Below are 23406 nucleotides of genomic sequence, written 5' to 3'. Positions count from 1 at the left end.
TGCAGTATTTGTCCGTTTATGACTGCTTATTGCAGCTAGTGTAATGTCTTCAAGGTTCATCCATGTTGTAACCTATGACAGAATTTTCTTCTGTTTTTTTTAAATTGAGTAATAGTCCATTGTAGGTATATATGACTTTTTTCTTTATCCATTTATCAGTAGATGGACATTTAGGTTGTTTCCATCTCTTGTCTACTGTGGCTATTACCTTTGTTTGTAAAAGATATTTTTGGCTGATAGATAATTCCTGATTGGCCATTATTTTCTTTCTGCACTCTGAAGATACTATTCCGTTGTCTCTGGTTTCTCTTAAGAAGTCATCCACAAGTCTTATTGCTGCCAAATTGAATGCACTCTATTATTTTTTGAATTTAGTTGTTTTTTTACATTTGTTCTCAGCGGTTTTACTATAATGGGCCTATGTGTGGTTTTCATCATATTTAGTATTCTTGGGGATTGAAGTACTTCTTGATTCCAGTTTGATGTTTTTCATCAGTTTTGGAAAATTCTTGGTCTTTATCTCTTCTAATATTGTATTTCTTTTTGTTTCTACTAGAACTGCAAATATAGTATGTTCGACTCTATCACCATTTCTTCTTTTATCAAGAAAAGTAGGGAAGAGGAGGAAAGGAAAGGAGGAAAGACAGTGATTTAAAAGTTTAACTTAAGAAGGCCAGTAAAGGAATAGTAAACATAAAAGAGAACAAAGGAAATAATAAAACTAAGGGTATAATCAAATGGATAAATCTCTAGTTCTAATCAGGAAAAAAGAGAAAGACTCAAAATATTAGGAATAAAAACTGATATAATTATAGAAAGAGGTTTTAAATTATTGTTATAAACACACATTAATAAATCTGAACACATAAAAGAAGGTGAGTATTTTTAAAGGAATAGCAAAATTGACTCAAAAAGAAATGGAAAACTTGCATAAACCAATAATGTTCAAGAAATATAATAAGATGATTTTAACTAGGCTTATTGAGGTGATCATTTCACAATATATACACATCAGTATGTTATAACAATGATTGTATATTATTATACACCTGAAACTAATATGATGTTATATGTCAATTATACTTTACTTAAAAAAAGAAAATAATCAGAAATTATATTTTCTAGATACAAATGGTTTTAGGAATAAGATTTGAAGAACTGTGTCATTATATTTAAAGTGGTTGTTTGTTTATTTTTTGTAGGTAGCATAGTTGAATCTTTCTTTTTATCCATTCTGACAGTATCTGCTTTTTAATTGGGATTATTTAGAGCATTTACATTTTGTGATTATTGATGTGGTCGAGTTTAAATCTCCCACCTTGCTGTTTGTTTTCTAATTGTCCCATCTGTTTTGTTCCCCCCTTTTTTTCTTTTGAATTAGTTGAGTATTTTTTTGAATAACTCCCTTTATGTCCTTTGTTGGCTTATTAGCTATATAACTCTTTATTGAGTTATTATAGTGGTTGCTGTAGAGCTTATAATATACATCTTTAAAGTGCTGTAGTCTACCCTTAAGCAGTACTATATTATTATACTGCTTCATGTACAACATAAGAAACTTACAAAAATATACTTCCACTTTTCCTCTCCCAGTCTGTGAGCTATTTTGTCATACATTTTACTTCTACAAAGATTATATATAAACCCACAGTACGTTGTGGCTTTGTTGGTTTGCTTTACACAGTCTATTATCTTCTAAAGAGATTTAAATAATAAGAACGGTAATGTATTTGCCCGTGTAGTTATGATTTTTGGTGCTCTTCTTTCTTTTGTGTAGATCCAGGTTTTCATTTGGTATTTTCCTTTTGCCTGGAGGTGTTCCTTTATCATTTCTTGTAGTCGAAGTCTGCTGTGATAGATTCTTTCAGCTTTTAAGTTTTCAAAAAAGCCTGTTTCACCTCTGTCTTTGATATTTTCAATAGGTGAAGGAGTCTAAGTTGATAGTTGTTATTTTGCTTTAAATTTACATTGAGTAAAAAAATTCTCTAGATTGATAGCTTTTAAATTTTAATACTTTAATGTAATACTTTGAAGTACTTTACTGTCTTCATTATTTCAGATGAGACATCTGCTATTTTGTTTACCTTTTTCTCTCTGAATGAATTTATCTTTTGTTCTCTGACTACTTTTAGGATTTTCTCTTTATCACCAAAGTTAAGCCATTTGAAGATGTTTCTGGGATTAGTTTTCTTCATGCTACTACTTGTGTTTGGGGTTCTCTGGTCTTCTTAGGTCTGTGGGTATATATAGTTCTCATCAAGTTACGAAACATATTGGCCAGTTTTCTACAAAATATTTTTCCTGTCCCTCCCCCGACTTTAGGGATTCTAATTACATGTATGTTTGGTCTCTTAAAGAAATCCCACAGCTCACTAATGTGCTTGAGTTTTTTTCGTTTGTCTTTTTTTCTCTATTTCTTTTTGAATAGTTTTTATTTGCTGTGTCTTCGAATTCACTAATCTTCTCCTGTAAATTCTAATCTGCTTTTAATCCCATTCAGGATAATATTTTTGTTTTCTATGTCTTTACTTAACATAATCGATCTAGTTTTTTTGAACATATGAAAACAGTTATAATAACCAATTTAGAGTCTTTGTCTATTAATTCTGTCATCTGTGTCAGTTCTTGTTCACTTTCAGTTGACTGGTTTTTCTTAGGTTATATTTTCCTGCTTTGCATGCCTGGTAATGTTTGATCAAGTACCAGACATTATGAATTTTAACTTTTTTTGGATGTCACATATTTTTGTATCCCTGAACTTTGTTCTGCAGTCACAATTGCCCTTTGTTGAAAATTGCTGCTAAATGGTGCCCTGTGAATTGGGAGGTTTTCCACTGTGGCATTTGAAAACAGGCACAGTTCTAGGCTTCATGTAAGTAAGCCTCAGGCACTGTTGCTTCTCATCTTTTTGGTTGACCACCACCCCCTCACATGTGTGCTTCAAGTAGTTCCTCATGTGTTTATTCATTAGTACTCAGCTGAATAGTCAGGGTGACTTTGCACTGTGAACTCTAGTTGGCTTGGTTTTTCCAGTCTCCCAGCTTTGTCTTTTCAGCTCAGAGAGGGCTCTTTACCTGTGTTGGGTGGGGCCTGAAGCAGTAGGCTCTGGCGGTCATAGAGCTCACCTCATTTGTTGCCTGTCTCCCGGAAGTCTCTGTTCCTAATGAACTGATGTCCAGTGTTTTTGAGAGTCATTGCTTCCCGTATTTTGTTCTGTTTCATAATGGTGTCAGGCAGAAGGGCACAACTGGTTTCTGTTACTCTGTCTTGGACAGAAGAGGAAGTTTAGTTTTCTTTGCAAAGCTTTAAATTCTTTGAAAAGTGTCATGACTAATCTTTCCTAAATTATCTATTAACTATTTGATGTTTTCTATGTGAATTTTCTTAAAGGATAGTGTATCTAAAAAATGAAATGGCTCTGAGTAGAATAAGCTCTCTGATATAGTCTGAAACATATAACCTAACTTGCTCCAAAAGTTACTTCGTAAGTATTTTGGAAAATACCAAGCTATTTGTTTACCCACATACTTTTTCTTAAAAGCTCTTTCTTCCTCATAACCTTATTATGAGACTTGTTATTAAAGTTTTGAAGATTAGCAATAATACATATAAAGCTCTTAACCTGATGCCTGGTACATAACAGTTTTCAAATACAGTTGGCCCTGAACAACATAGGTTTGAATGACATGGGTCCACTTATACATGGATTTTTTCCCAACAAATGCAGTACTATAAATGTATTTTCTGTTTCTTATGATTTTCTTAATAGTGTTAGCTATTATAGCTTCCAGTCAACAGTTGGTTATTAGTGGTTAAATTTGGGGAGTCAAATACTATATGTAGATTTTCAACTGTGTGGCAAGGCAGAGGGTCAGGGTTCAGTGCCTCTAACCCCCACATTGTTCAAGTGTCAACTGTATAAAGGATACATAAACACAGAAGTTAAATAACTTGATTAAAGTAAGCAAAGAGCTGCTGAGGAAAGATTTGAACTCCATGGTGTCTGTTTCTAGCATGAAGTTATGTTAAAGTGAAATGTCTGAACTATCCAAAGATCTAAATCTGTCACCAGGTGAGTTCTCCATCGTTGATGATGGTTATGTGTAGACTGTGTAACCTAGGATGTTGTTGAGGAGATGCAGGCATAGAATAGCAGTTGGGCTAGATGATATTTATGAAAATACCATTCATCCCTGACCATGAGATTCTCAGAAATGTCAGTGGGTATTTAAGCGTTAAGCAGAATTTGTATGAATGAAAATAATGGATTTTAAGATAAAAGCATTCCAAACTGAGAACATAACATTTATTATATTAAGTAACAAGAAGAAAGCAAGCAAAGCATGACTTTGTTATCATCTAAGAAGAGTACTAAAGATTATATTTTATAAAATGCCAGAAGTACTCTACACTATAAATAAACTTTTTCTGTGGTCTACATAACTCATGGTACTGTGGTTTTTAAAAATTCCCTGTTATGAATGTTAAGGTCGATAATACTCTTAACTCTTACATCAAATTATTAGAATACTTAAAATTCTGCTTTTAACAGTCTCTTAGAAAAGCATATTCTTTATAATGTCACCTCAATTTATGTTTTGCAGGCAGAAGCAACAGATTACCCACCTACATGAGAGGATAAGGGATAATGAATTACGGGCACAACATGCCATGTTAGGGCATTATGTAAACTGCGAAGATTCTTATGTGGCTGGTTTGCAGGTAAGATATAGAGAATTTTGTAGTTGTTTTATTAATAAAGCATGTGTTAATTATATAATTAGCTTGTAAGATGAGGATACTTTTTAATTAATCCATTCATATGGTTCATATTTAGGTACATAGTAAAAGATGTCCAAGAACTGTTTTCCAAATGTCCAGTTCATATCCCCTCCCCACACACATAAGGAGTTACTGTTAACAGTTCCTAGTGTATCCTTCCAGAATTGATGTATATCACTAGCAGATATAAATGTATTTTATTCCCGTACCTTCACAAAAAGTATCAAAATATATACATTATCCAGCACCTTGCTTTTTTTCCCTTTATATTTTATAAATTATTTAAAATACAATGATTAAAAAAGCAGAAACAGACTTGAATACAGAGAACAAACTGATGGTTACCTGGGGGAATGGGCAGAATGGGTGAAGGGGAGTGGGAGGTACTTCCTGTTATGGAGTGATTAAGTCTTGGGAGATAAAAGGTACAGGATAGGGGATGTAGTCAATGGTATTGTAATAGTGTTGTATGATGACAGATGGCAGTTACACTTATGGTGAGCAGAGCATAACATACAGACTTGTTGAATCACTATGTTGTACCCCTGAAACTAACGTAATGTGTGTCAACTATACTTCACTGAAACAAATACAGTGATTATTTCTATATCTTTACAAAGATAGCATCCCTTTTTTTTGCTTTTATAGCTAATGATTTCTTGTTTTGTGGAGATAGCATAATTTATTCATCTTGTCCCTACTAGTCAGAATTTGGGTTGTTTCTAGTTTAGGGCTACTATAAATAATGTTGTAAAGAATAACCTTTTATAAAAACTGTTTTGCTCATATGCAAGTATTTTTGTAAGTTAAATTCTCAGGTGAAATTTGTAAGTGTTGTATGAGTTGGTCATTTTTAATTGATATTATCAAATTGCTATTGTGTTATCGAACTGTGAGGTTTTTTTTGTTTTTTTTTTTTTGCCCTTCTCATATAGGGTAGGGTGGGGAGTTCTCTCCATGGTTTTTAAAAAAATTTAAAATTGTGTAAAATACATATGAAGTCTACCATCTTAACCATTTTTTTCATCTTAACTATTTTTAAGTATACAGTTCAGTGGTGTCAAATACATTTATAATATTGTGCAATCATCACCACCATCCATTTCTATACCTCTTTATGTCTTATAAAACTAAAACTTTGTACTCATTAAACAGTAACTCCCCATTTGCCTCCCCAACCCCTGGCAACTACTGTTCTACTTTCATTCTCTATGATTTTGAGTACTCCAAAATCTCATGTTAAATAAATCATACAATTTTTGTCTTTTGTAACTGGCTTATTTCACTTAGCATAGTTTCTTCAAAGTTCATCCAGGCCATAGTGTATGTCAGAATTTCCTTCCTTTTTAAGGCTGAATAATATTCTATTATATGTGTATGCCACATTTTGTTTTATCCATTCATCTTTTGATGTTTGCTTCCACATTTTTTTAAAAGATTTTATTTGTTTATTTGAGAGAGACAGAGAGCATGAGCAGGGGGAAGGGCAGAGGAAGGGAGAGGGAAAAGCAGACTCCCCTGCTGAGTGGGGATCCCAATGTGGGGGCCGATCCCAGGACCCCGAGATCATGACCTGAGCCAATGGCAGATGCCTAACTGACTGAGCCACCCAGGAGCCCTGTTTGTTTCCACATATTAGTTATAGTGAATGATGCTGCTGTGGACGTTTTTTTTATATGTATTTTAATGAGTGTATAAGTATCTCTTGCAGACCCTTGCTTTCAGTTTTTTGGGTTTATATCCAGAAGTAGAATTGCTGGATCATATAGTAATTCTTTTTTTAATTTTTTGAGGAAGCGCCATATTGTTTTCCACAGTGGCTGTACCATTTTGGATTTCCACCAATAGTGTACAATGGTTCTAGTTATTACACATGGTCACCAACACTTGTTATTTTTTTATTTTTGATAGTAGCCATCCCAGTGGATATGAGGTGGTATTTTATTGTAGTTTTGGTTTGCATTTCCTTAATGATTAATGATATGAGCATGTTTTTATGGCATATTGGCTATTTGTATATCTTCTTAAGGAAAATACCTTTTCAAGTCCTTTGCCCATTTTTGAATTGGTTCGTTGTTTTTTGTTGTTGAGTTTTAAAAATTCTCTATATATTCTAGATATTAACCCCTTATCAAATATATGATTTGCGAGTATTTTTTCCCATTCTATTGACTGGCTCTTTTCTCTGTTGGTAGTATCTTTTCATGCACAAAATTTTTAATTTTTCAAGTCCAGTTTGTTCACTTTTTCTTTAATTGCCTGTGTCTTTGGTGTCATATCCAAGAACTCATTGCCAAATTCAATGTCATGAAGCTTTTGCCACATGTTTTCTTTGAGGAGTTTATAGTTTTAGGTCTTATGTTTAGGTCTTTGATCTGTTTTGAGTTAATTTTTCTATATGTTATTAGGTAAGGGTTCAGCTTCATTCTTATGCATATGGATAATCCTGTTTTTCCAGCACCATTTGTTGAAAAGACTTCCACATTGAATGGTCTTGGCACCTTGTTAAAAATCATTTGACCGTGTATGCCAGGATTTATCTCTGGGCTCTGGATTCCATTCCATTGGTCTATATATGTCTTTTATTATCCAGTACCACACTGTTTTGAAATCCAGAAGTATGAGTCCCCCAGCTTTGTTCTTCTTTTTAAGATTGTTTAAGCTGAGATTCTATATGAATTTTAGGGTGGGTTTTTCTCTTTCTTAAAAAAAAAAAAAATGTGATTTTGATATGGATTGCGCTGAACCGGTAGATTGCTTTGGGTAGTATTAACATCTTAACAATATTAATAACAGGGGATATGTTTCCATTTATTTATGTCTTCACTTTCTTTCAGCAATATTTTGTAGTTTTTATTATACAAGTCTTTTACCTCCTTGGTTAATTCCTAAGTATTTTATTCTTTTTGATACTGTTGTAAATAGAATTGTTTTCATAATTTTCTTTTCAGATTGTTCATTGTTAGCGCATAGAAATGCAACAAATTTTTGTGTGTTGACTTTGTATCCTAATACTTTGTTGAATTTATTCAATAGCTCTAACAAGCTTTTTGTTGAATTTTTAGGATTTTCTACATGTAAGACTATATCACCTGAACAGAGATGATTTCACGGCTTCCTTTCCAATTTAGATGTCTTGTATTTCTTTTCCTTGCCTAATGACTCTGGCTATAACTTCCAGTATTTTGTTGAATAGAAAATGGGAATCCTTGCCTAGTTCATGATCTTAGAGGAAAAGCTTTCAGTCTTTCATCATTGAGTGTAATGTTTGCTGTGGGTTTTTTCTGTATAGCTTTTATTATGTTGAGGTAGTTTCCTTATGTTCCTAGTTTTTTGTGTTTTAATCAGCAAAGGATGTTGAATTTTGTCATGCTTTTTCAACATCAGTTGAGATGATTGTGGGGTTTTCCCCCTTTTATTCTGTTGATGCAGTATTGTACATTGATCAGTTTTGATATGTTGAACCATGTTTGCATTCCAGGAATAAATCCTACTTGGTCATAGATTATAATCCTTTTAATATACTGCCGAATTCAGTTTGTTATTATCGTGTTGAGGATTTTTGCATCAAAGATATTGGTCTGTAGTTTTCTTGTAGTGTCTTTGGCTTTAGTATCAAAATAATGCTGGCTTCACAGAATGACTTAGGAAGTGTAGTTTCTTCTCTTTCAGTGTTTGGAAAAGTTTGAAAGGGATTGGTGTTAGTTCTTTTTTTACATGTTTGGTAGAATTCACTAGTGAAGCCATCAGGTCCAGGGCTCGGGCTTTTTGTGGGGGTGGGGGGGGAGATTTTTAATTACTGATTCAATCTCTTAATAGATAGGTCTGCTCAGATTTTCTGTTTCTTCATGATTTAGTCTTGATAGGTTTTATGTTTTTAGGAATTTGTCCATTGTATCTGGTTTATCCAGTTTGTTGGCATACAGTTAATTGTTCACAGTACTCTTATAATCCTTTTTATGTCTGTAGAATTGATAAGTTAATGTCATTACTTTCATTTCTGATTTTAGTAATTAGTGTCTTTTCCCTTAGTCCATCTAGGTAAAGGTTTATCAATTTTGTTGATTTTTTTCAGAGAACCAAATTTTGGTTTCATTAATTTTCTCCATTGTTTTTATATTCTCTATTTCATTTATACTGTTTGAATCTTTATTATTTCATTCCTTCTGATAGTTTTGGTTTTAGTTTATTCTCTCCTTCCAGCCTTAGGTTGTAAAGTTAGGTTGTTGATTTGAGATCTTTCTTGTTTTCTTCATATGGTTTTAATATGTTTTTCTCCTGAGTGATTTCTTTTTATAGATTTAAGTCCCATTCATATTTCTTTTCTGTGAAATGTCATTTCATATTGATACTTTGCTTGTTTTTTTCTGTTAGATATTGGTTTTTTGCTTATTAATTTTATAAGCCCTTTACATATTAAAGAAATTAGCTTTTTGTCTATAATTTGATTTGAAAATACATTTTCTGAATTTGTCATATTTTCTTTCTATTTGTGTCATTCTATTTCTTTTTCCTATATCCATTATTTTCTACTATGAAGTCTCTCTAATTCTTACAAGTATTTTATAAATAAGTCCTACCTTCACTAATAAACCCATTTAAGAAAATAGTTACTAAACATCCACTGTGTTAAGTTATGAGGTCACAAAGGTGAAGAATAGTTCCTACCTTCATCGACCTCAAACTACAGAGGGAGAGACCATATAGGTAAACATGTTTACCCATTCCTTTAAAATTTATGTTCACTGTGGGTAAGGCAATGTCTAGGTGCAAGGAATAGAAATGTGAATGAGGTTGGTTTTGCCGCTGAGAGTACAATCTAATGGGAACATGGTCTAATGGGAACACAGGGTATGTAAGGCCTTATAACAAAATTTATATGGCTGGAAGGGTGACTTTCCCCAATTATTACTCTTTTTAAGAATTTTTCTTAAAACTTGTTTGTATGTTTTTCTATGTAGACTTCATATTTGACTTGTTTATTTCCAAAACATTACTATTAGCATTTTCATTGGGATCAAAAGTGAGGACTAATAACTTTATGGCAGTATATACTTCTATTTGTAGAAGGTTTTTTTGTCTTTATTTCTAGAATTTTAGAAAAACATTTTAAGTAGAATTTTTTTCCTCTGTTATATTTTCAAACTTGTTTTTATGTATTAGAGGAATTGGTATATTAAAGTCAGGAAATATTGAAGAACAACTAATCTTCAGACTAACTTTAGTCAGAAACATTTAACAGAGATTCCAGCTTGCTTACCCTACTTCAGTTATTAATACATCAGAATATCTCATTACAATGTTGTCTCATCTGCTACTAGTTCTATCCCATGGTAGTAAGACTCTATGGTACTGAGATTAATAGTGTACAGTTATTTAAAAGTGGTATTTCTGTACTTATGTAAGTAGTATAATTTGCTTTGGTAACAGTTTTATAGAACCATGCAGTTTCTCCTTGTAACTTATTTTTCTGAATAAAGGGTTAGCTTGAATTATACAATTATATTATCAAAAGTGTGTGTATCTTAGTATGTATTTAAAAGCTGAAGAAGATGTTTTTTGACACAGCATCAGGCCAGTAGAGGGCTCTCCAAGTCAGTCTACAAGGAGGGATGTGGCAAAGGGGGCTGCTGAAAATATTAGAAGGATTTTAAATGATATGGGGAGTTAAAATATTGTTGAGAAGTTACACTTCAAAAGATAAGGGCAATTAATAAAAGAGAATACAAGGAAAACCCTAAGTACTGAATGGATATTATAAATATATGAGGTGAACTTTTTTTCAGTAGATAGATATAGAGAGCTGAAAAACGCCAAGGGTTTAAAAGAACAGCAAATACAATCATAAAATACTTCATAGCGAATGAAGAATTTTTTGGTGTATGAATAGTGCTTTTCTTTTTTTATTGAATAAATTTGACATATAATATGTAAATTTAAGGTGTACACAGCATGCTACTTTAACACATTTATATAATGTTTGCTTATGTAGTAATATTTATTGAATTAAATAGTTATAGTGTATATTATTGTTTATATTCATTATACTGTGCCCGAAATTTCTATGGCTTATTTACTACTCCTTACAAGTTTCTACCCCTATGTACTATTGCTCTGATCTCCACCTTCCCACCTCCCATCCTTTGGTAACTATCGTTTTACTCTCTGCTTTTTACAGGTTTAACTTTTTTAGATTCTACATATAAGTGATATCATACAGTACTTCTCTTTCTCTGTCTGATTTATATTGCTTAATGTAATGTGCTTAAGGTCCATTCATGTTGTCACAAATGGTAGGATATCTTCCTTTTCATGGCTGGATAATATTCCACTGTGTATATTACCTTATCTTTTTGTATCCACTGATGAGCATATGGGTTGTTTCCATATTCTAGCTATTATGAATAATGCTGTGATAGACATGAGTGGGTATATATCTTGTCAAAATCCTGTTTGCAGGACACCTGGGTGGCTCAGTTGGTTAAGCATCTGCCTTGGGCTCAGGTCATGATCCTGGAGTCCCAGCATTGAGGCCTGTGTCGGGCTCCCTGCTCAGCGTGTAGTCTGTTTCTCCCTCTGACCCTCCTTCCTGTTGTGCTCTCTCTCTCTCACTCTCTCTCAAATAAATAAAATCTTTAAAAAGAAAAAAATCCTGTTTGCATTTTCTTTGGAAATATACCCAGAAATGGGATTGCTGGATTGTATGGAAGATCTATTTTATTGGTCCATAGTGGCTGGACAAATTTCCATTCCCACCAATGCTGTGTATGGGTTCCTTTTTCACCACATTCTTGCCAGCTTCTGTTATTTCTTGTCTTCTTGATGATGGTCGTTTTAGCATATGTGACAGGGTAGCTCATTGTGGTTTTGATTTGCATTTTCCTGATGATTAATGATGTGGAGCATCTTCCCATGTGTCTGTTAGCCATTTTGATGTCCTCTTTGGAAAAATACCTGTTTAGTTCTTTTGCCCATTTTTTAAATTGGATTGATTATTTTTAATTATTAAATTGAATTCTTTATATATTTTGGATGTTAATCCTTATCTGACATATGGTTTCCTGAAATATTTTCTTATTCTATAGGTTGTTTTTTCATTTTTTAAATTATTAGATCTCCTGTGCAGAAGCATCTGAGTTTGATGTACTTCCATTTGTTGATTTTTGTTTTTGTTGTTTGTGTTTTTGGTGTCATGTCCAAAAAACAAGTCATTGCTGAGGCAATATTGATGACTTTTCCCCCTTGTGCTTCATTCTAGGAGTTTTATGGTATCAGACCTTTTAAGTCTTCAATCTATTTCAAGTTAATTTTTGTGAGTGGTGTGAGAGAGGGGCTCGATTTCATTGTTCTGCATGTGCTTCTACAGTTTATCCAGCACATTTGTTAAGGAGACTATCCTTTCCTCATTGGGTATTCTTTTGTCACATGTAATTTGACTGTATATGCCAGGATTTAATTCTGGGCTGTCTGCTCTGTTCCGTTGGTTGATATGTCTTTTTTTGTGCCAGTACTGTACTGTTTTTATTACTATGGCTTTTTAGTATAGTCTGAAATCCAGAAGCATGACACTTCTGGCTTTAATTTTTTTTTTTGGTTTCTCAGGATTGCTTTGGCTATTTGGGGGTCTTTTGTGATTCCCCACAGATTTTAGAGTTGTTTTTTCAATTTCTATGAAGAATAATAGCAGAGGAATTTTTACCTTGGATGTATGAATAATGTTATTTTATATGCACAGCATTTTATATATGCACATTTTGGGGCCCATAGCTTATTCATCTTAATTCCATAGCACTTTAAACAAAGAAAATTATACTTTTCATATTCTGTATATCTGAGGTTAAAGTAAATTTTTGAAATAAAATAACATTCTTTTATGAAATTATAGGTATAAAACATATTCTTGAGAAATAACTCTATTTGCCTATTAAAAACTTTGAACAGTCTTCCAATCAAGATGAAATATCAGCCAAATCTCATAGGTAGAAAATGAGAACTAGATCCTTATCCTAAAATTCATACTTTCTAAATTGTTTTAGTAGTAGAATTGCTGCAACTGAAGAGAGATTTGTATTTATAATGCTTTATACCGAAATTTCAACCTATGATTGACAGGCCTTCTTGGGGAAAAAAAAAATAAGAAGGACCCTTTTACCTTTTGTTAAAAACTGAATAAGAAAGAGATGCCTTCCTTTAATATGGATGTGAACCTTGGAAAGACCAACCGAATAATATATATATATATTTTTAAAGATTTTATATATTTATTTGACAGAGAGACAGCCAGTGAGAGAGGGAACACAAGCAGGGGGAGTGGGAGAGGAAGAAGCAGGCTTCCCAGCAGAGCAGGGAGCCCAATGCGGGGGCTTGATCCCAGGACTCTGGGATCGCGCCCTGGGCCAAAGGTAGACACTTAATGACTGAGCCACCCAGGCACCCCAAATAATATTTACTTTAATTAAGCTTCATTGATGCATCATTTCTTATTGTTTTTCCATTTTATACTTTTTCTTTATATATAATTTATAAATTTTTTTCTATTTGTTTTTCCTTCAGCCATCTTTTCTACCAAGTCTTTTGGTTTTAATGAGCATTTCATAAATGAGTTCTACCTTTACAAATGAGCTTGTTTAACAACATACAAGCATCTAATGTGGTAAATGCTGGAGCCACAAGAGTGAAGAATAGTTTCTATTTTCATGGATCTTGAAGTCTACAGAGAGAGACTGTGTCAAAAAACTGTTCAACCATTTCTTCAGAAATTATTTATGTTTCCTATGTATAAGACACCATGTAGGCACTAGTAACATAAATATGAGTGAAGTTTTTTTTTTCTTCAAAGAGTGTACAATCTAATGAGGAAGACAGATAAATAAGAGAGAATTGCAGTAAGTTCGAGGTGCTCAAATGGGAGATATATATATATAAAGTGCTATGGGAATTCCTACTAAGAACATACAAACTAGCCTTCCAAAGGTTGGCTCAAACTTCCTATAGGAAGGGATATCTGATCTGAGAACCTGATGAAGTAAAAGAATTTAGCGGGTGAAAGACATGGAGTAAAAGTGCTTGAAGTGTAGTATATTGTGTGTGAAGAGGTCCAAAGGCAAGAGAGGAAATAATACATTTGGAAAACTACAAATTACTGTGTATGGATGAAGTGCAAAATGAGAGAAGAATAGTGGTAAGAATTGTGGTTAAAGACGTAAGCAGGGGTCAATTAGAGCAAAGGCTTGTAAAGTAACCCATTTGTCCCAAGTTTAGGTACAGTTCCAGGTAATGCCTGTTGTACTAGCATAATGATTAATAGCACCCTCTTTTACTCTCCCAAGTATCCTAGTTTGGTTACCCCAGTGGCATAACAGATTTAAGGTAGCTGTTGAGGCAGAAACCAGTCAGGAGGCTATCTCAATAGTCTAAAACTTAAACGAACACCTGAATTTTAAAACAAACATAGGTCATGACAAGAGGAGGAATATATATTAAACATCTGTGTGACCCAAGCATGGGCTTGATTTAATGACTTTTTAATGGGTTAGAGAAATGATTGCCTAGTTTCAGATGGGCAAAATGAATTGGTTTATTTATATTGTCAAAGACCAGGATAGAGATGACTACATCAGGAATAAGTTTAGAGGAAAAAAATAATGAGTTAAGCTTATATATTATATTGTAAATTTGAGATCGAGGTGAAGAATGAGGGTGATATTCATAGGTAGGTCTAAGGTAGAGATTAGAGACTTAGGACTTGTCAGTTCACCTGGGTTGTCGTTGAAGCTTGGGCATGATCAGGTGTTCCCGAGAGTGAAGAAAATGGGACCCAGAAATAACTACAGGGACTAGCAGTATTGTAGAAGGCAGTAAAAAAGTACAACCTGCAAAGGGGCATGGCAGGGATGGGTGGGGGTAGTATTGTCATAGAAATGAAGGGAAGACAGGCTTCATAGATTCAGTGGTTGTGGGACACTCAGCCTGAAAAAGGAATTTAAAGGCTTAAAGCAGTTCTGGCTTCAGACTTTTCTCTTTCTTTCTGCTTAATTTCATCTACAAGTTCTACAGCTTGTGTTGCTATGAAACACATTTCTGTAGTGCACATTTGCCTGTACACTAATGGTAGGTAGAATGTTGTCAGTACACTATTCAAGTTTCATTGGTTCGAATGTGGTTTTTGTTTCGTTTTTCCAGGTAGGGGGAGTTAGGACAATGGGAGTTAAAGTAGAATCTTTGGAGGCTGCAGAAAAGGCCTAGGCTCACTTACTGCATTGACAGCAGAAACCTCTTCTAGCTTCATTTTCAGAAAATTGTAAGGGGGGCGACTGGGTGGCTCAGTCGTTAAGCGCCTGCCTTTGGCTCAGGGCGTGATCCTGGCGTTCTGGGATCGAGCCCCGCATCAGGCTCCTCTGTTGAGAGCCTGCTTCTTCCTCTCTCACCCCCCTGCTTGTGTTTCCTCTCTCGCTGGCTGTCTCTCTGTCAAATAAATAAATAAAATCTTTAAAAAAAAAAAATTGTAAGAGTACTGTACTGTCTTGAGAAATGGCCTCCCTCTTTTAGTGGTTTCGGGTCATGGCAGGTTGTATTGCCTCCTACCCACCTGAATGGTAGTCCCTATAGTGCAGAGTTCTGCCTATATCATCTCAACACCCACCAGACCTGCTGTAATTCAAGTGCCACCAGCATTTTGACAGTTTCTGTGCATGCGGTTGTTTAATATTAACTGTGACTGCCTGCCCAAAATGTTGAGCTCTTCTCCCCAGTTTCTGTTTTGATTAGTAATTTGGTTTAAGTTGCATAGGCTTTGAGTGGCCTATTCTTGTTTTTACTTTTCTTTTAAATCCTACTATTTTTAGTGCTTGATTTTTGAATGGTTTTCCAGAAATGTTTATATTTCATTGTCCTAAAAACACCTATATTAACTTATTTGTAAAATTAATAAATTTCATATTTTAGAGCAGTTTTAGGTTCACAGCAGAGTTGAACAGAATGTACAGAGAGTTCTCTTATATCCTATGCTGCCACACACCTACAGCCTTCTTCACTATTTTTTTTTAAAGATTTTTATTTATTTATTTGACAGAGAGAGAAACAGCCAGTGAGAGAGGGAACACAAGCATGGGGAGTGGGAGAGGAAGAAGCAGGCTCCCAGCGGAGGAGCCTGATGTGGGGCTCGATCCCAGAACGCCGGGATCACACCCTGAGCCGAAGGCAGACGCTTAACGACTGCGCCACCCAGGTGCCCCCTTCTTCACTATTGACATCCTGTATCACAGGGTATCTTTGTTACTATTGAACCTACATTGACACATCATTATCACTCAAAGGCCATAGTTCACATTAAGGTTCACACTTGGTGTTACAATTCTATGAGTTTGGACAAATATATAATGACCTGTATCCATCATTGTAGTATCATACAGAATAGTTTCACTACCCCAAAAATCTGTGCTTTCCCTGTTCATTCTCTACTCTCTCTTAGCCCCTGGTGACAATTAGTCTTTTTATTGTTTCCATAGTTTTGCCTCTTCCAGAATGTGATATAGTTGGAATCATGCAATATATAGCTTTTCATGATAGCTTCTTTCATTTTATAATATACATTTAAATTTCCTCTCTTTTCTTTAATAAGATTTTATTTATTTGAGGGAGAAAGCGAGAGACTGAGCATGAACAGAGGGGGAGGGGCAAAGGGAGAGGGAGAAGCAGACTCCCCTATTGAGCAGGAGCCTGATGTAGGGCTCCATCCCAGGACCCTAGGATCATGTCCTGAGCTAAAGGCAGACACTTAACTGACTGAGCCACCCAGGCGCCCCTCCTCTATGTCTTTTCACATATTGATAGATTACGTCTTTTTAGTGCTGAATAATATTCCATTATCTGGATGTACCACAGTTTATCTGTTCACCCCCTGAAGGAAATTTTAGTTATTTTCAAGTTTTGGCGAATATGAATAAAGCTGCTATAAACTTCCATGTGAAGCTTTTTGTATAGCATACTTTCTATTCATTTGGGTAAATGCCAAGGAACACAATTGCTAGATCATATGGGAAGGAGTATTTTTAGTTTTTAACTCACTGCCAAACTGTCTTTCAAAGTGGCTATTACTTTACATTCCCACCAGCAATGAATGGGAGTTTCTGTTGTTCATATCCTTACCAGCATTTGGTGTTGTCAGTGTTTTGGATTTGGCCATTCTGATAGGTGTGTGGAGGTAGGTAGCTTGGTGTTTTAATTTGCAATTCCCTAAAAACATTTGATGTTGAACATCTTTTCATATATTTATTTGCCACCTGTATATTTTCTTCAGTGATGTGTCTGTTCAGATCTTTTCCCCCTTTTTAATTGTGTTTATTTTTGAGTTCTTTGTATAGTTTGGATACAAATCCTTTAGATGTATCTTCTGCAAATAGTTTCTGCCAATATGTGGCCTATTTTCTCATTTTCTTGATAATGCCTTCTACAGAGCAGAGATTTTTAATGAAATCCAGCTTATTATTTGTTTCTTTTGTGGATCATATCTTTGGTAGTATATCTAAAAGTCATTGCCATATTCATAGTCTTCTAGGTGTTTTCCTATGTTCTAGGGGTTTTATAGTTTTGTATTTTGCATTTAGGTCTATAGTCCATTTTTAGTTAATTTTTGTGAAGAGTGTAAAACCTGTGCCTAGATTCATTTTCTTGTATGCGGATGTCCCATTGTTCCAGCATCAATTGTCGGAAGGACTTCCTTTGCTCTATTGTACTGCCTTTGTTCCTTTGTCAAAGATCAGTTGACTTGTGTTTATGTTGATCTGTTTCTGGGCTTTCTGTTCTGTTCCATTGACCTGTTTGTCTGGTCTTTCCTCAGTATCATACACTCTAGATTACTGTAGGTGTATTTTAAGTCTTGAAGTCAGGTAGTGGCAGTCCTCCATCTTTGTTCTTCTCCTTCAGTATTATGTTGGCTATCCTGGGTCTTTTGTTTTTCCATAGAAACTTTAGAATCAATGTGTTGCTATCCACAAAACAACTTGCTGGGATTTTGCTTGAGATTGCTTTGAATCTATAGATTAAGCTAGGAAGAACCGAACATCTTGACAGCATTGAGGTTATCTATGTACATGGAATATCTCTTTGTTTATTTGGTTCTTTTTTGATATCTTTGATCAGAATTTTATAACTTTCTTTTTATGTATCTTATACATATTTTGTTATATTTGTACTTCATTTTTTGGAGTGCTAATGTAAGCGGCAGTGTGTTTTTAATTTCAAGTTCCACTTGTTCATTGCTGGTATATAGGAAAAGAACTGACTTTCATATATTAACCTTGTCTCTTGCAACCTTGCTATAATTGCTTATTAGTTTCAGGGGTGTTGTGTTTTTGTTTTTGTTTTTTGTTTTTGTTTTTGGTATGTTTTCAGTGATTTTATACATAAGATGATCATGTCATCTGTAAAAAAAAAAAAAAACAAAAAAAAAAACTGTTTTCTTTCTTTTTTCCCAATTGGCATACATTTTATTTTCTTCTCTTGTCTTACTGCATTCTGTAGGACTTCCAATACAGTGTGGAAAATCAGTGGTGGGAAGAACATCCTTGCCTTGTTCCCAATATTAGCAGGAATGCTTCAAGTTTTTTACCATTGATTCTGCTGTTGGCTGCAGGATTTTTGTAGATGTTCTTTATCAAGTTTAGTAAGTTTGCTTCTAAGTTTTTCCAAGTTTGCTCAGAGTTTTTATCATGAATAACTGTTGAATTTTGTCAAATTTCTTTTCTGCATTTACTGATGTGATCATATGATTTTTCCTCGGTAGCCTGTTGATGTGATGGATTATATTAATTGGTTTTTGAATGTTGAACCAGCCTGAATTGCTGGGATAAATTTCAGTTGGTTATGGTGAATAATTCTTTTTATACATTCTTAGACTCAACTTGCCATTTTTTTGTTTTGAGAATCTGCTTATGTAAAATAGACTGTGGTTTCCTTTTTTTTTTAATTAAAAAAAAAATCTTTTAGTAATCTCTACACTCAACATGGGGCTTGAACTCACAACCCTGAGATCAAGAGTCACATGCTCTTCCAAATGAGCCAGCCAGGCACCCCTGTAATTTTCTTTTCTTGTAATGTCTTTGTCTCATTTGGTATTAGGGTAATTGTAGAATGAGTTAGGAATTATTCCCTCTGCTTCTCTGTCTAGAAGAGATTGTAGAAAGTCAATATAATTTCCTCCTTAAATATTTGGTAGAATTCACCAGTAAACCCTTCTAAGGCTAGTGCTTTCTGTTTTGGAAGGCTATTAATTATTTATTCAATTTCTTTAATAAATATAGGCCTATTCAGATTATCTATTTCTTCTTGCATGAGTTTTGGCAGATTGTTTTTTTTAAGAAATTAGTCCATTTCATCTAGGTCATCAAATGTGTGGGCATAAAGTTGTTCATACTATTCCTTTATTATATTTTTAATGTCCATAGGATCTGTAGTGATACTCCCGTTTAACTTCTGATATTAGTAAATTTGTGTCTTCTCTCTTTTTTCTTAGTTAGCCTGACTAGAAGGTTATTGATTTTATAGATCTTTTCCAGAATGAACTTCTGGTTTTTTTATTTTCTCTATTGATTTTCTGTTTTCAGTTTCATTGATTTCTGCTCTTTTAATCTTTCCTTCTACCTACTTTGGGTTTAATTTGTTTTTCTGTGTCTAGTTTCCTAAGGTAGAAGCTTAGATAATTGATTTTAAATCTTTCTTCTTTTCTAATACGTGTACTTGATGGTATAAATTTCCCTCTCAGCACTGCTTTCACTGCATCCCACAAATTTTAGATAATCCATATTTTCATTTCCATTTAGTACAAAATATTTTTAAATTTCTTTTGAGATTTCTTCTTTGACCCATATATTATTTAGAAATGTGTTGTTTAATCTCCAAGCATTTCTGGATTTTATAGCTACCTTTCTGTTGATTTCTAGTTTAATTCCATTATGGTTTGAGAGAGCATACATTGTACAATATCTCTTCTTTCAAATTTGTTAAAGCATGTTTTAGCACCCAAAATGTGGTCTGTTTTGGTGAATGTTCTATGTGAGCTTGAGAAGAATGTGTAATCTGAAGTAGTCTGTACATGTCAGTTACATCCAGTCAATTGAGGATGTTGTTGAGTTCAACTTTGTGCTTACTAATTTTCTGCTTGCTGGATCTGTTCATTTCTGATAGAGGGTTGTTAAAGTGTCCAGCTATTATAGTGGACTCATCTGTTTCCCCTTGCAGTTCTCTCAGTTTTTACCTCACATATTTTGCTGCTGTCTTGTTAGGCACATACATATTAAGGATTGTTAAGTCTTCTTGGAGTATTGACCCTTTTATGTAATGCTCATTTTTATTCCTGATAACTTTACTTGCTCTAAAGTCTGCTTTTTCTGAAATTAATATAGCTACTCCACTTACTTTTTCTTCAAAATTTTATGGTTAGTTAAACATAATAGTGTAATATTGGTTTCAGGAGTAGAATTTTGTGATTCATCACTTACATATAACACCCAGTGTTCATCTTAACAAGTGCTCTCCTTAATACATATCACCCATTTATTGCATCTGCCACCTACCTCCCTCCATTAACCCTCAGTTTGTTCTCTGTTCTTAAGGGTCTCTTATGGCTTGCCTCCTCTTCTCTCCTTCTCTTTCTCTCTCTCTCTCTTCTCTTTTTTTTAATCTTTCCACATGTTCATCTATTTTGTTTCCTAAGTTCCACATATGAGTGAAATCATATCTAGATCTGAGGTGTGGTATCTGACAGTTTGGGGAAATTCTCGGTCATTATTGTTTCAAGTACTGCTTTCATTTCTTCTTGTAGTGTTATACCCTTTGTAGTTATCTCACAGTTCTTGGATATTCTGTTTTATTTTTTACAGTCTTTTCTTTCTTCGTTCTTCAGTTTTAAAGAAGTTTCTTGTCATATCCTCAAGCTCAGAGATTGTTTCCTCATCTGTGTTCAAAGACATTCGTTCTTTTTTTTTTCTTTTTGATTGATTTATTTGAGAGAGTGAGAGCGTGTGTGAGTGGGGGGAGGGGCAGGGGCAGAGGGAGAGAATCCTCAAGCAGACTCTGTTGAATGCAGAGCCCAACACGGGGCTCATTCTCATGACTCATGAGATCCTGACCTGAACCAAAACCAAGAGTCAAATGCTCAAGTGACAACCACCCAGGGCCTGTCAAAGACATTCTTTATTTCTGTTACAGTATTTTTGATGTCTAAAATTTTTTTATTCTCTCTCAGAATACCCATCTCTGTGCTTATATTATCCATCTGTTCTTGCCTGTTGTTTATCTTAGCATTAATGCCCTATATATTAATCATAGTTTTAAAAAAATCTCTGGTCTGGTAATTCCAGCATTCCTATCATATCTGACTCTGGTTCTCAGGCTAGTTCAATCTCTGCAGACTGTGATTTTGCCTTTTAGTATGTCTTGTAGTTTTCTGTTGAAAGTTAGACCTGATGTACTAGGTAAAATGAAATGTGGTAGATAGGCCTTTGGTAATATAATGGTAAGGTGTAGAGGAAGAAGTCCTCCGTAGTCCTGTGATTAGGTCTTAGTCTTTTAGTGAGCCTAGGCTCCTGGACGTGAACTTCAGTAGTGCTTCTATTCTTTTCTTTCCCACTCTTCAGTGGTGCAGGATGGTTCAAGGCAACTGAAATTGAGTGTTTTCTTCTAGGTAGGTTAGCTCCCTTCTAGGTAACCATCTGGGTAGGTTAGTCTCTAGTTAAATAGTTTCTCCTAAAGGCAGGTCTTGTTAAGAAGAACATAGTGTTCTGGTGTATTTCAAAATGGTTCCTTTTCTCCTCTTCCTACTGGAAACATGAGGAGATTTCCCCCTGATGTTCACTGTGAGGACCTGATAGAGCTCATGGAGGTAAACTCAGGCAAGTCAGGTGTCCCCTATGACTGGGTCTCCCTGGAGTTTTTGACTTTCAGACTTGTCCACTCTGAGCTTCCAGTAGTTCATCAATTTCAGCTCTTTTTTCCTACTTCAGCATTGGTTGCAAGGAAGATTCTGTTCTGGTAAGTGTGACTTTCTCTATTCACCTGTTTCTCCAATTCCAGGAGTAGCAGTTTACCCTGTGACCTTACTTCTGACAGATCTAAGAAGAGTTGTTGATTTTTTAGTTTGTTTATCTTTTTTACTTGTTAGTAAAACAGATAGAGTGGCAATTTCTGAGCTCATTACATGCCAGATTAGAAACTAAGTCTGTATTATTTTTTTTAGTTTCCTAGCCTAGCCTACCCAACTTTCTGAGTTCTAGACCCGCCTCTCTGTTTGATATTCATCTCTATTTGTGTGTTCAACTGACATCTTAATATCAATAGGTTCTAACTGTAATTAAGTACATCTGCTTAAACCTGTTCTCCTATATGACCTCCTTACTTTGACTCAGAATGTGATCTTCCCTGTTACTTGACTCAAAATCTCAAGCCTCAGTTATCTAACATTTCTTGTCTATTCACTTCTTAAAAAAATAGTTTTCTCTAAATCCTCTCAATTCTACATTCTTCACTCTGTTATCTGTGTTCTTGTTCAGCTCCTCTTTTTGTTCAAAAAAATAGGTTAGAATATTTTTTTTAAAGATTTATTTATTTTAGAGAAAGAGAGTGCACATATGTGTGCCACTGTGGGGGAGTGGCAGAGGGAGAGAATCTTCAAGCAGACTCTGTGCTGAACGTGGAGCCTGACATGGGGCTTGATCTTAAAACCCATGAGATCATGACCCCAGCTGAAACCAAAAGCTGGACACTTAACTGACTGAGCCACCCAGGAGGCCCTAGAATAATTTCTTAAAGTGAATTCATATCCATCCTCAATATCTTCTGATTCCTGCTGTCCACTGTGTCCAATTGCTGTAGCACTCTCTTGTCCTCTTTACTCTTCTTTTCCCTTCAGTCAAAAGTTAATGAGAATCTACACATGTGGCTAAATGCCAAGGAATACAGAGATTGACAAAACAGAGTTGACAGTCTTATTAATTCATGCTACTTTGCTGTTATAAAACCATCACGGGTTTCCCATTTCCTGCGAATTAAGATTTAACTCTGAACCTTGTGATTCTGTAGTATGGTCCTACTTGGATTTTTAAATTTTTCCTTCTATCCATTCCCCCTCTTGTAATCCATACTATAAACAGATATGGGTACTCTCTCAATATATTCCATTTCTACCTTTTTAAAATGTTCTTTTTGGAATACTTTTTTTCCTTTCTCCATTCCTGCTAGAATCCTCCTTATTTTCAAAGTCTATCCCAAGAGTCACCTCCCCAGTAAAGCTTTTTTCCTCATTCTCCCAGTGCTGTCTTCATTTACCTTCCAACCTCCCCATACTTTGTACTTAAGATGACTTTTCTTGGGTGCCTGGCTGGCTCGGTTGGTTAAGCATCTGCCTTCGGCTCAGGTCATGATCCCTGGGTCCTAGGATCGATTCCCAAATTGGGCTCTCGGCTCAGTGGGGAGTCTGTTTCTCTCTTTCCCTCTGCCCCCCCCCCCACTCATTCTCTCTCTCTCTAATAAATACAATCTTTAAAAAAAAAAAAGATGACTTTTCTTTGGCTACCATATTATTTCTCTTATGCTTCTGATAGAATTTGAGTTTTTAAAGGACAATGCTAG

General features: G+C 34.7%; 1 protein-coding gene across 2 annotated transcripts in view; it reads left to right on the top strand.

Annotated features, from left to right (window-relative positions):
* The window catches only part of CEP85L (centrosomal protein 85L), a 161491-nt gene that overhangs the window by 94813 nt on the left and 43272 nt on the right, over positions 1-23406 (top strand). Inside the window, exons 5-6 of one of the 2 annotated variants that reach the window (XM_087865421.1) lie at positions 4605-4722; positions 15854-16009. In XM_087865421.1, the coding sequence (XP_087721547.1) occupies positions 4605-4722; positions 15854-16009 (274 nt within the window). The remainder of the gene's footprint in view (positions 1-4604; positions 4723-15853; positions 16010-23406) is intronic. The other variant, XM_045798549.2, reaches the window with a different exon arrangement.

The sequence above is a fragment of the Ursus americanus genome, chromosome 11 (assembly GCF_024610735.1).
Source record: "Ursus americanus isolate L20-20 chromosome 11, mUrsAme1.1.p, whole genome shotgun sequence".
In the NCBI taxonomy this organism is placed as follows: Eukaryota; Metazoa; Chordata; class Mammalia; order Carnivora; family Ursidae; genus Ursus; species Ursus americanus.
This window is presented reverse-complemented; position numbering and strand designations above follow the sequence as displayed.